The sequence below is a fragment of the Acanthochromis polyacanthus genome, chromosome 9 (assembly GCF_021347895.1).
Source record: "Acanthochromis polyacanthus isolate Apoly-LR-REF ecotype Palm Island chromosome 9, KAUST_Apoly_ChrSc, whole genome shotgun sequence".
Lineage (NCBI taxonomy): Eukaryota > Metazoa > Chordata > Actinopteri > Pomacentridae > Acanthochromis > Acanthochromis polyacanthus.
The window spans coordinates 30838239-30851199 of NC_067121.1; the positions used below are offsets into that span (position 1 = coordinate 30838239).

Here is a 12961-nt window from a genome sequence, read left to right on the forward strand (position 1 = left end):
CTCAATCGTCCCCTCCCTCCCTCCCTCCCTATCAGTGCAGTCTGTGTAGGTGGCAGCAGAGCAGAGGGACGTGATGAGACAAAGAGCTCTGTCCTGTCCCTCATCTTTACGCTCTGACATCCAAAAATGTGGAGTGAGGTGAGGAATCTTTATCTGATGTGACGCTTTAGCTGCAGAATTTTCTCCAAAGAAATATGAGACAAAGATAACCCAAGAAACACTAAATGCAGGTTTTAAATGATGATGATTTTGTTTTTGAAGGAAAAATATTGTCCAGCCCATCTTGCCCTATGTGGAAAAAGTAATTGCCCCCTGAATTTGACAACTGGGTTCAGTCTCACCAGCCACACTTAAATATGATTACTGCCAGGCTTGTTAAATCTAAACATCACTAAATTGAGCCTATTTGACTTTGTGAAGTAGCTAAAGGGTCAAAAAGCTGCACATGATGCCACATTCTAAACAGATTCAAGAACAGATGTAAAGCAAAGTCAGTGACATTTATCAGACTGGAGGGTTACAAAGTCATTGCCAAGGCTCTGAGAGATATTATCCACAAATGGAGAAACATGGACCAGTGGTGAACCTTCCTAGGAGTTGCCAAGAGCATGTTGATATCTAATTAGGAAAAGAACCCAGATGAACATCAAAAGATCTGCAGGTCGGTCCGTCTACATGATTCCACAATAAGGAAGGCATTGGGAGAAAATGGCATCGTGGGAGAGTTGCAAAAAATATTTAGATGAGCTCCGAGACTTCTAGGATAACAACAGGCTGATGAGTCAAAGGTGGAACTTATTATTAGACATGGATCCCGTTATATCTGGCGTAAAGCTACCACTGCAATCCACAAGAGGAACATGATGCTAGCAGTGAAACATGGTGGTGGTATTGTGATGGTTTGAAGACTCGGACGACTTGTCATAACTGTTTGAGCCACGAATTCTGCTCTCTATCAGAAAATCCTCCTGAAGAATATCCACCATCAGTTCATGACCGAAAGCCGAAGAACAAATGGTTTCTACAGCAAGACAATGACCCAAAGCACACAAGCAAGTGGCTCAAAAAGAACAAAATGAAGGTTTTAGAGTGGCCGAGTCAAAGCTGAGACATCAATCCAAGTGAGATGCGGTGGCAAGACCTTCAAAGGGCAGTTTGTGCTCATAAACCATCAAATGAGACCGAATTAAAACTATTCTGCAGAGAAGAGTGGGTCAAAATGAATTCATGGCGATGTAAAAGACTGATCACAAGCTCACAAGTTGTTGCTGCCAAAGGTGGCCCCAACCAGCTATTACGCTTAGGGGGGGCAATTACTTTTTCACAGGGGTGATACAGGTTTTCAATAAATCTTCAATAAATTCTTATTCAAAAACCGCATTTTGTATTTTGTGTGTTATCTCTGTCTAATATTCAAGATGCCAGAGAATGACATTGACAATATCAAAGATTGGACAAATACATCAAATGCCAACACTGTACTACATGCAACGTATGACAGAGAAAAGTAGAAAGGTGTGGTCGTCAACGCGATTAAGCAAGACACCTAAGAAGAAGAAGAATATTTAAAAAATATGAATGTTAGTTTGATGATCCGGAACATTTAAGAGACAAATGCGCAAAACTAGAAGAGCTCTGTAAGGAGGGGAGAAGTACTTGATGTTTACTCAAAAGTGACAGTTTGCGGTTGGTAATACTTCTGATATCTTTGATTTGAACATTTTTGCGAGCCTGCATTGTAGCCAACACAAGCAAAGCATCCATGACTTCACTAAGAATTTTTGGGATTTCCTGGAACATTTAAATACTGGATAAACATTTGATACTGAATAAATAAACACTGTATTCTCTCTTCCAACAAACCGAAACGCTTCCCATTTCGGGATGAAACATCAGTGCTACTCATCCTTAAGGGCCTGCTCCAAATACATGCCCCTTAGACTGAAAGACCTCCTTCGCCAAGTATTATTTTGGCAACAGATTTTGGTTGACTTTTACTCTTTTGACAAATATGTGTATTAGTTTTAGTCCACTTTGATTCACTACATCTTTTTTTTTAGCTAGTTTTTGTCAGTGACATTTAGTCTCATTTTTGCATTTGTATTTTGCCATATCATCCAAGCAGCTTAAGACCACAGCTGTCTCCAGCTTTGTGTACGGATACCATGACTACCCGCGTTATTCTTGTATATGGAAAGGTGAGTGGAAAAGGTTAAGTGTCCATGTCTGTCTGTAATGATGAAAGATGGCATATCTCCTGTAAATCCAGTCATCACTTCCAAACTCTGAGCCACTCTGTCCGTCCAACTCACCTAGCGTTAGCATTACAACTACATGCTCACTAAAATCCAGTTTACCGTCTGGGTTTAGCTTGAAAGGAGACGCTAAATTGACTGAATAACCAACATCTTTTTTCTACAACATTAGCAGAAAGAGCGGCATCAGCAATCCTGAACTGACTCACGGGTACTGACAGCAACACGAACAACATCTGACTGCAGTGAAGTCATCATTACGTCCACATCATCTGTTACATTAACAACAGCTTACCTTTCTTTAAAAAATGTCAACTGCTGCCTGCATATTCATAGTTTGTCTCAGGAGTGTTGTTGCCGTTTGTCATCGCGTTTCTTTTTAGGGAAGTTCATAAGTCTGTTTTAATTCAGGAACCGTCAGATGATTTTAGAGTCAGACTCATTGCATCACACAATGTAATGACTTTATTAGTAAGCAGCAGTTCAACGGGTCAAACTAGTGAATCGACTGAATGGGGGGGTGGAAGAAAGGGATTCAGAGCTGCAGGGAACTAAAAAACCACTTCCTATGAAAACAGTCATTGGTTATTCATCCATTTGTTTGTCTTGAGCGTTGTTGTTTCAGTTTTATTTGCTGAGAAAAAGAGTGAAGCATTTTTTCACAGTTCTATAGTTTCATAGTCGTAATTCACAAAATTCCACTGCTAAGTTTCTCAGCTTGTTTTTTTTATATGCTTGAAAGCACATCTGGGCTGAAATAATCAGTCATTGCCGTGGCTGAGGAGCTTACAGCGTTCAAGCTGCAGCGCACAAAAATAAAGTCTCAGATTCAGACTTCTGAGTTTCAGTGTTTGAGCAGAGTAGCAAGTGAGCTGGTGTGCTCGAGCTGCAGAGAATAAAGAGTGTCGAGTCATTTTAGTCATTGTTTTAGTGGTGAGAGGTGGACTTCATAGGTCTGAACATTCAACAGAAATTAACTGTGCAGAGCTGCATACAAGTAATTTTACAGTAGAAAGATTTTTTTCAGAGATAAACTTCTAAATATGTAAAATCACTACAAAGACAGGAGTCGGCATGCACCGTCTGATAATGAGATAAATGTGTAAATGCGTGCAGACAGTGAGGAAGCATTAGTTCTAGAGAGTGAGTGAAGGGAAATGATGTAAGCTGTTCCACAAAAATCATTTTTATTTGGTAATATTCTATTTTATGGAGTCCTATAATTTCCCAGAGAGAACTGTGTAATTTTGTTCTAATTGCGTATTTATTTTTAGTTTGTTTTTTTTTAGAAGGACACCGGAAATTGTATAATAATTACCCTACATAAAAAACTATTGGCCATGTCATGGAATTTGTGTTTCCCTCGGGACACGCTGTAATAACTTTCCTGAAGTTTCAATGCAGCGCCATCATCAGGTCTGTTTTTCCAAATTGTTGGGTTTGGTTTTATCTGATCTTATTGTCTATTTAGCGCAGGCGGCTTCCAATCCATCGAACTTCCTTTAAATAAAGCGACCTGCTCAGAATTTCACCTGAGAGCTCCGCAAGCAACTGGTACAGTACATGGAGGTCTAAAAATACACTAAATGACCTGATTAGAGAAAAGAAATGTTTGTCAGGAGGTCACAGATGTAGGAGACTACAGTGTGAGACAGTCAGGACCTGCAGAGCGCATGACTAATGCATCACAGGATTTTTCAAGGAGAGTGTGAAGGAAAAGTGATGTGTAGGCTTGACGACTCACTGGAATGCACACATGCTTAATTTGTTGCAGACGCTAAACTTTTTTTCTTTCCCGTTTCTCTTGTGCACAAATGAAAGCCCGAGATTATTATTAAGTATGGCAGAATAAGGCGGATAGCTGGCTTACCTTGCTAACAAATTACTGCCTATTAAATACTAAATTGCTGCTTACAAGAGTTCAGTCTGAACACTAAATAATATGGAAATACAGCACTATGGAAATTAAATTCAGGTTTGATTAAGCTGTAAACTTAACCAACCATGCTACATCAGAGCTTTCAAAAAAATGACAGTTTCTTAGTCACACTTATATGACTGAAACTAATCAGAAATAGCCAATTAACTTCTGCATTCTCGATATCTTTACTCTGGATTGCCTTGATTGTGATAAAACAATGTTTAACTTTTGAAGCTGATCGGATATATGCTGCTTTCTTCTCTATCAGTGAACAGAACATTCACTGTTGAATGACATCAGTGGCACTCTTGTCTATAAGGGGCTGCCCCAGCGAGCTAAAATGCTACTTAAAACGCAAAGTAAGTGAAGGAAAATGGCTGGAGCTGTTCCATATCTTTTCTTGTCTTTTATTTATTGAGTATTTCATGGGTCCTGTAATTTCAGAGTAGTTTGTTCCTCAGAGAGAACTGGTAATTTGGCACTAATTATGTTTGTATTTTTAGTTTTTCACATGTCGTGAAACTTGGGTGTGCGTTTCCCTTAGGACAAATTTAATAGCATGAGTGCGGCTTACCAACACCTATAGCACTGAGGTGTACTGTAGGGGTGGCCTAGTTTCACAGTCCCACTTGTCATACAAATTAAAACCACACCATGCTGCCTGCAACACATATTCATCTACGGACAGTGGCTTTAGTGCACGTGCTCAAGCAAGCCAATTAAATACAGTGTTGAGTTTGGTGCATTTTACTTGACTGTTTCCATTTTAAGACAAAACAATCCAGCAAATATTGTTTTTTTTAATCCACTACAGTTATTTGATAACTTTAGTTACTTTGCAAATTTAGTTTAATGATGCAAAATGTACCAACAACAAAATAATCATGTGATTTTATAGCTTAAGACACAACTTCATTGATCCCAGAAGGGAAACTGACAAGTCAACCTGCAGATCTCAATTAGTAAAATGACCTTTACCAGCTTCGACATTAAATTGGGGAGCACATTCCTGCATCGATAACTAAAATCCAATAATAGACATTATACTGAAATATGTCATGTTGCATGAGGAGTACTTCAACTTGTGCTGTTTTACATGAAACGTTGATGCTAATACTTTAACCAAAGTAAAAATTGAAACGCATGACTTTTACTGGCAACACCTTGGTTACTTTAGTGCTTCCTCCGTTTTTGTCTGCGGAGAAGTCAGTCTATCAGTGCTCCAATTTACAAAGCAATTTAAGTGTTTACATTTTAATTACGTATGTGAATTATTTAACGCTTATTTAATAGCAACACCAAACACGAACATGCTACGAACAACAAACGCTGTCTTTTCGGAGGGAAAGGCAACTTAGCTAGCAAAAACTGTTATTTAAACTTTCAGAAACAGCTCAAATTCTCAATATGTTGCCGTTTAACTTAAACGAATCTAAATTTTAATGTGAAAATATTCATTTACTGTTGTGTAAGACTTATTTTAGTTCTTTCGGTTGTTTTTCCCCCAAAAAACAACAACTCAGCCGCTACCTAAAGACAACAAGCTAACTTTTACTTTGTTCACCTGTCGGCTAGCCGCTCGAGCTAAAGTCACTTTAAACGGGGAAGTTCCGACGCTATTTATATGCAATGTATTAAATTCGCAATGTTTTCACTGTTTGTCATGTGAGCGGTTCTTCGTACCTGACACTACGGTTCATACAGCAGCCACACACCACAGCTCCACAGCCGCCGTTTGGCAACTGAACGAACTCCGCCGTTTCTACCTGATAAGTTCTGTCCGCTGGGAGGAACCAAACTGCTTTCAAAGAGAGGGGGGTCTGGCTGCACTAGTCAAGCCAATATAGTGATATTAATGCACAAACAATACTTTTGATGTCTTTTGTCTTAATATTAAGTGCAAAAAAATGCTTAATTTGAGAATAAAATGTAAAAATGTCTTTATTTACCCAATCTGAAAAATCCGATCGAGCATATCCCCTTTCGATTAAATGTGCACTACACCTCGGCCCTACTAACCACGTACAGGCTACCTAGCAATAAAAAAAAAAACCTCCAGCAACACCCCAGGAAAAATGTGCTTTAACCTGACATTGGCTTAGTTAGTCGGTACACACACTGCTCCTTTACAAAATGTAGGACTTGTAATATTTATATTAATTATTGTAAATGTTGTATTTTTGTTAATCACAAGACCACTTTCTGGTATTTTAGTAGCTCACCCAAAAGTCTACTAAAAAAAATACATTACGAAATAAACCATCAGTCACTTGTTAGAAAGAAAAAAAATATGTGCTTCCTCATGCTGTGGTATAACTGACACTAGATGTAAATGCAAGATACCAGGGCTGTATGATAGATACAATTCAAGCCTTTTGGGACAAAATAATTATTTGATTTTGTTAACAACAGTGAAAGATATCCTGCAATATCTCTTGTCAGGGCTTTATAATCTAAACGACATTTACAAAGGCAGATGAATTTTTTCTGCAGTGTTAATTAGCATAATAATATGTTATTTCTGCTACAGGACAGACCAGATGTTCGCTGCAATTAAGGGTGAAAAATATGTTCATATATTCAGTCAAATTAGTTGGCAAATATCACTATATTGTGTGTCAGCAAAAAATTACATCATACTTCCTTATTTCATACACAAAGCTGCTGAGGCTGATGGAAATGCCACAAGTGTTGCAGATCATAAAACCAAAGTATTCAGCTAGAACTTGACCTAACTTGGACCTCTGTCATCCTATGGGGAGGGACACGAATAACTGCATCCAATTCCATAGAACCAACCAACCATTTCACTGAAAAACAAACATGTCATCCTCATGGTTGCACTAAAGGAAAACAAAGTGATTAGGAATGTTGTTCTAATCCATCTAATGTTGCGCTGTTTCTCAGGGTAAGAGAAAAGGTTGACCTGCTGTTGTTGGCATCAGTAAAGCCAGAGGATTACTGTAGACTTTAGGACATGTTCTCTGGTGACCACAGATTTCTTAGCAATCCATCCCATAGTTGCTGAAATATTTAAATCTTGACCACATTGATGGACTGACTTTGTTGATCCCTCCATTAACTTGGCTGAAAATTTAGCTTTTTGATGGAGATTAGCTGGTGTTGCTATAACATAAGTTCAAAAAATAGCATGCGGCGACATGAAAATCAGCACCAAACGTGGGACAACAAAAAAAAATTAAAAATATTGTTGGCTGTTTCACAATTAAGGGCAGCACTCATTTTGGGGGGAAAAAATCAAGTCTTAAAATGAACAAGAAATTGAAGAAAACAAGAATGGTCTAATAAATTTTCCATGACTGCATGTTTACTCTCTATAACATTTGGAATGAAAAACTATTTCTGTTATCAAGAATAGTAGCGTGTTTATGTTTAGGGTCTATTTGACGACAGAAAAAACAAACACAATTTTAAAAAAGTTCAGGGCCCTACAGCTTTTTGAAGATGATAAAACTACATTTTATAGTGATGTTAGTGTCATCCAAAACAACCAAAACAAAACTGTGTAAAATGTTGATATTTCTTCTATACAGCGAAAAGCCTGGGGTCCAATTGCTCCAAAGAACACTGGTGGGTACAACATGTGTACAGGACATTTGGAAACATATCATCACGGTAACTTTATGTTCACCCAGTTGTCCCTGTTGAATTAGGAAAAGTCATTAAATATGAAGCGAAAAACAAAAAAGATGGCAGTCATGTATTTAGAGACGCTAAACACTGAATGGGGTCAAATTGAACCCACAGATAATAGGAGAGTTAAATGAAGTATATCAGAGTGACAAGAGTGCAGCAGCTGATATGACACTCCAGACCCGTAGCAAAACACTTTGGGAATACTATTTTGTACAAATCAAAGAAATACAATTGAGCTAATACAAAAAAAGAGTTTAATTTTTATATAAAATAATCTAAGACTGCAGTATTTCTGTCATTGTGTGTTTGACAGTCACATTTCAGTTGAAAAAAAAATTGTTTCATCACTATGTATGAGACTATGAAGAATTTAGACTATTATTCTAACTTCTGGGCACATTAGAGTGCTGTGCATTTATATGGAAATGAACATTTTTGGTGTCAAGACCCATCAAGAGTTTGTTGGCTGTATTGAAAATTCAAAGTTTTATAAGTTGGTGAATCGTGTTGCAGCAACATTTGTTTCATTTGAATATTTTGAGTTATTGTCAGGGTATAATCCTGCCTAGAGGGGGCATGAAAAAGCCTTTCCCAAATGATACCCTAGGGTATAAACTGTACTAGGCCAGACTATTCCTTTATGCTGGTATAAAACTGTCTGAGCAGAGGGTACACTGCAAAAACTGAAAATCTGGCCAAGTCTATTTGTTTATTTTTAGTCAAAATGTCTCATCCCACTTGATTTAAGATAAATTCACTTAAGTGACATTTCAGCAAGATGGGGGGACTTGTTTGAAGACAACGCATCTTAAATATCTTAAGACAAACAATCTTGAAATTATCTTGTTTTAACCCCCACGTCATCCTTTCAAAAAAAGTTTAAAATGTGGGAAAAAAAAAAAAAAAAAAAAAAAAATATATATATATATATATATATATATATATATATATATATATATTTGTTGGGAAATTTTTGAATATTTTTGGTGGAAAAAAATATCCAAAAAAAAAAAGTTTCTTTAAGAACATTCAGAAAAAAAATCAACCAAAATCCAGTGATTTTTTTCTCAAATGTTCTTCAAGAAAATATCAGAAGTTTTATTGATATAAATCACTTTAGATATTTTTAGGATTTTTTTTGGGAAGATTTTTACTCATTTTTATGAAAATATTTACAATTTTTAGATTTTTTAAATTTTTTATTTCTTGCAAAATCTGTTTTTTTTTAAATACAATTTTTAAGGGAAACTTTCAAGGAATTTTCTTCCTGAAGATTTTGTAAATTTGTTTATAAATTTGGGGATTTTTTTTGCTGAACTTTTTTTTTTTTTTTTTTCAGATGAGGGAACAATATTTATTTGTGCTGTAAATGAGGACAACAGGAGGGTTAAGACACCCGAGTTTGACAATCCTGGTAAAATATAGCTTAAAATAAGTTTTCCCAGCTAATTTTAAGATCTTAATATTCTAAATATATCTTATTTCAAGAAATCTTACCAAGCCATTTTCCCACTTGTTCTACTGGCAGATTTTTTTCACTTATTTCAAGGTAAAAGTTCTTTAAAAAATATTTTTCTTGTTTTGAGAGGGGCATTTTTTTCCACTGTATATTTTGGCCTTTTGCACCACACACATCTTCAGTCATTTAATTCAAGAAGTTCTGCTCCAGCAGCGTGAAAATGAACAGCGAAGAATCAAACACGCTAATATTATCAAAATAGATTTTATTCTAGACCTTGAGATCTGAGTGATATTACAACAGTCTGATCAGGAGGCTGCAGACTGCAACCATGTGAGTGAGAGAGAAAGAGAGTACAACATAGGTGAGGGAAAAGACAAAAAAAAAACATCTGCAAATTGGTATTTACATGTTCTGTGTGTTATAATACATCAACAATTAAATCCAGATTCTAAAGTTTTTGTTCATTTTGAGTACGTAGCTACAAATAAATCAAAATTACAAAAGTTTTGATAAGTACAAAACCTTCAAGGGCTCTCCAACGTAGCAAAGATAGAATTAACGTTAGTACTTTCGGTAGGAACAAAAAATAGCAAACACACTTGAATGCAGTGTAAAAAGCTTATCTAAAAACAAACCATTATAAAATACCATTCCACTGTCATAGACATCATTGGAAATAGTGTCTTTGTGATACAGCCCGATCACTGCTGACTGTATTAAAGCAAACGTTAAAATAGTCTATAGCTTCGGTAGAAAATTTCTTTTTTAAAACAAGTAACATTCGGAACAAAACGTCTGAAATGTCCGACGACGTGTGCACCTATCAAGCCGTTTAGATCTTGGACATGGCTGCGAGATGAGACCTGGAATGCCATGAAGCTGGCTTGTTTCTACTTAACGCACCCAAGGAGTCAGACGAGACACTATTCACCCTTATTTACTCACTGGAACGCTGCACGCTTTCTGCATCAATTCTGATTCACCCTTAAGAGCATTCTGAACATCGGATGTGTCTACGATGGCTTGAATAAACACACCTCCCTGTTTCTCCATTTTTAGTCTAAAGTGCAGGAAAAAAAGAATAAAAATCACCTCTCAAAGTGTCGCTCTTATTTTTTACATTTAGCTATGACTGTTTAATGGTATTTTATAAAAAAAAGAAAACCATTCCTCATGGTCACGACCCTCACTGACGCTCAAAAACATCAAACTGTATTTCAAGCATCTTCAAAAAGTTACTTTTAAATCCATCCTTAGCATAGGAGTGGCATAGAAAAGAATCCCCTGTAATAGCACAGATTTATATATATTTATATATATATACTGATGTAACATGGGGTCTGTTTATAAGGTATTTATCATATATTTTATATGCAGACACCATGTTGCATCAAGTCGTATGCTGCTGCGAGGCTGCTTTTGAACAACAAGCACAGACCTGCCTCAAAACGCCAACTCTGAACACTACAAACAAAAGCGCCATCTATCCGTGCATAGGCCTGAAAACAGCCCGTCTCCAGAGAATGTGTGTGTGTGTGTGTGTGTGTGTGATGGATGTGTGTGTGCATGTGTGTGTGCGTTAGCGCTGGGCAACAACTGCCTGCCAACAGCAAACCAAAGCAGGGACTGTAGTGTGTTCTTGGGTCGACACCGGACACGAAAGCTGCACAGAGTGAAAGTTTCGCAAACAGCCGCTGAATGTGACAAACTAATCTGCACTCCAGCACCGTCGCTTCAGCCGAGATGCGAGCGAACGCTGGTTAGTCTGGCAAAAGCGGCGACCACAGATCCCGTGCCTGCAGAGGCGGCGACACTCCAAATGACGTCCTGATGCATAATTACCAAGCAGGGGAAACAGGACACAATTAGGCCGACTTAGTCTGATTATCATTCAGCATTGGTTAGCAATCAGCCATAAATTGAGGAAGCAAGCACAATTACAACCAATAATTATTCACGTCTGATGGATGCAAGCTGCTGAGGGCCTGTTTTTCCCAAACCTACTGTTAGCTCACTACTGACACAAAAGCGCAGCCATCTATTCGTAACTGTAAGACACAGATCCAGGACGACCTCTGTTTCAGTGACGGGAACCTGACGCTGACTGCACTTTGATGTCTTTCGGTTGCGAGGATTATCTTTCGGCCAGGAGCTTTTTGAATTCCTTGGGGCTCCGTCTTAACCTGATGAATTGTGATCACCTGAAAACCATTTCTGAGGATAAAAGTTGCAAACAAAGGGCAGTCCATCCTCTGATTAACTGCTTTATACTTTGTTAAAAAAAAATGGCAAAAATGAAACAAACTTATTAGATAAAAATAGTTGACAAAACTATAGATCGTTTTCAGAGCTGTACATCTGCATTTTTGAACCTTAAAGAGCGCAGGCAAGAAGATTAATGGATCTCCCAACCGACAACTTTGAACATCCATTTTAAAAGACTCAACAACCGCTCTCTTCTCTCCCACCCCACATGTAATAGAAAACCTACAGAGATCAGTAAAATCCTAATTCAACACAACAATGTCCACAGGACACCAAATGCTGACATATGCAATATGCACACACCAACAGAGAACAAAAATCTTTACAATTCTGATACAAAGGATAAAAAGAGGAAAGCAAGAAGAATCCTGGTGTTTTGGTTCGCTTGTGACGGGTCCAACAAGTTTCTACTATGTGACAGAGAAATGTTTCTGGTCGGTGGAGCAACACAAACGTCCGTACAGACCTGTTGTATGTCTGATGCATGTGCGTAAAAACTGTGTGTGTGGTCCTTGTGTGTACGTATGAGGGAGGGAGCGCTCCGGTTGGCTGTAACGGCGGGCCATGGCATCTGATGGGACTACAGCAGTGTGGCGGACAGGCAGGGACAGTCATTTTGGCTATGTACACATTCGTAGTCGGTCCATGGCTCCCCCAGTCGTGTGTCATTTCCTCAGATCGAGAACACAAACCTGGAAAACAAGAAGCCACGGACAGTTAGACAAACCGATACTTTCTCCGCCACGCAGGTTTCACTTTCTGCTGCACGGAATGGGAAGATGATACATTTCTCATCAATGGTAAAAGATTTTTTACACGAGCCAAATTTAAATTCAAATGAGAACCTGATCTGTTGCTGTATAGCAAAGCAAACTTAACATAGTGAGAGTGTGTTTCTGCCATGGCCTTGCTTAGCATTCACGCAAAGCTGGTTACTTACTAAACCCAGAGTCTATGAATCCAACAATAAGCGTGTTCACAGAGGATGACTGATGAGACAAACAGAAGGCCAATCCCAAACACAGACCGGTCTAGAACTGCACATTTCTCACAAAGAGAAACTAGAATCCTAAACCAACATAAGAAATATCAAACTGTTACAGACTTAAAGCTGCATCCAAAAAACAAAAGTGCAGACTGTGAACGTGAGCTACTAGACTTACCAATAATAATAATACTACCTCATATAAGGAACAATCTGAATACCTTCTTAATTATGTACGAGCTGTTTAGATGTTGGTTTCTTATTAAACATTCAGTTCAACTATCATTATTTAGCAAGACTGAATGATGAATTCACACGTCGTCCCTTTATGCCATCAATAAAAGACTAATAATGTGAAGAATTAATTATTGAGCAATAAAAATAAAACAATTTTCATGCAAAATGAAAGACAAAAA

At 37.7% G+C, this 12961-nt stretch overlaps 1 protein-coding gene across 3 annotated transcripts in view; it reads right to left on the reverse strand.

Annotated features, from left to right (window-relative positions):
* Nucleotides 1-9540: 9540 nt before the first annotated feature.
* tbl1xr1b (TBL1X/Y related 1b) overlaps nucleotides 9541-12961 on the reverse strand; it is a 30399-nt gene continuing 26978 nt past the window's right edge. For all 3 annotated transcript variants that reach the window (XM_022213394.2, XM_022213387.2, XM_022213402.2), the window contains exon 16: nucleotides 9541-12252. In XM_022213394.2, coding sequence (XP_022069086.1) covers nucleotides 12226-12252 — 27 coding nt within the window. In that variant the 3' untranslated portion in view covers nucleotides 9541-12225. The remainder of the gene's footprint in view (nucleotides 12253-12961) is intronic.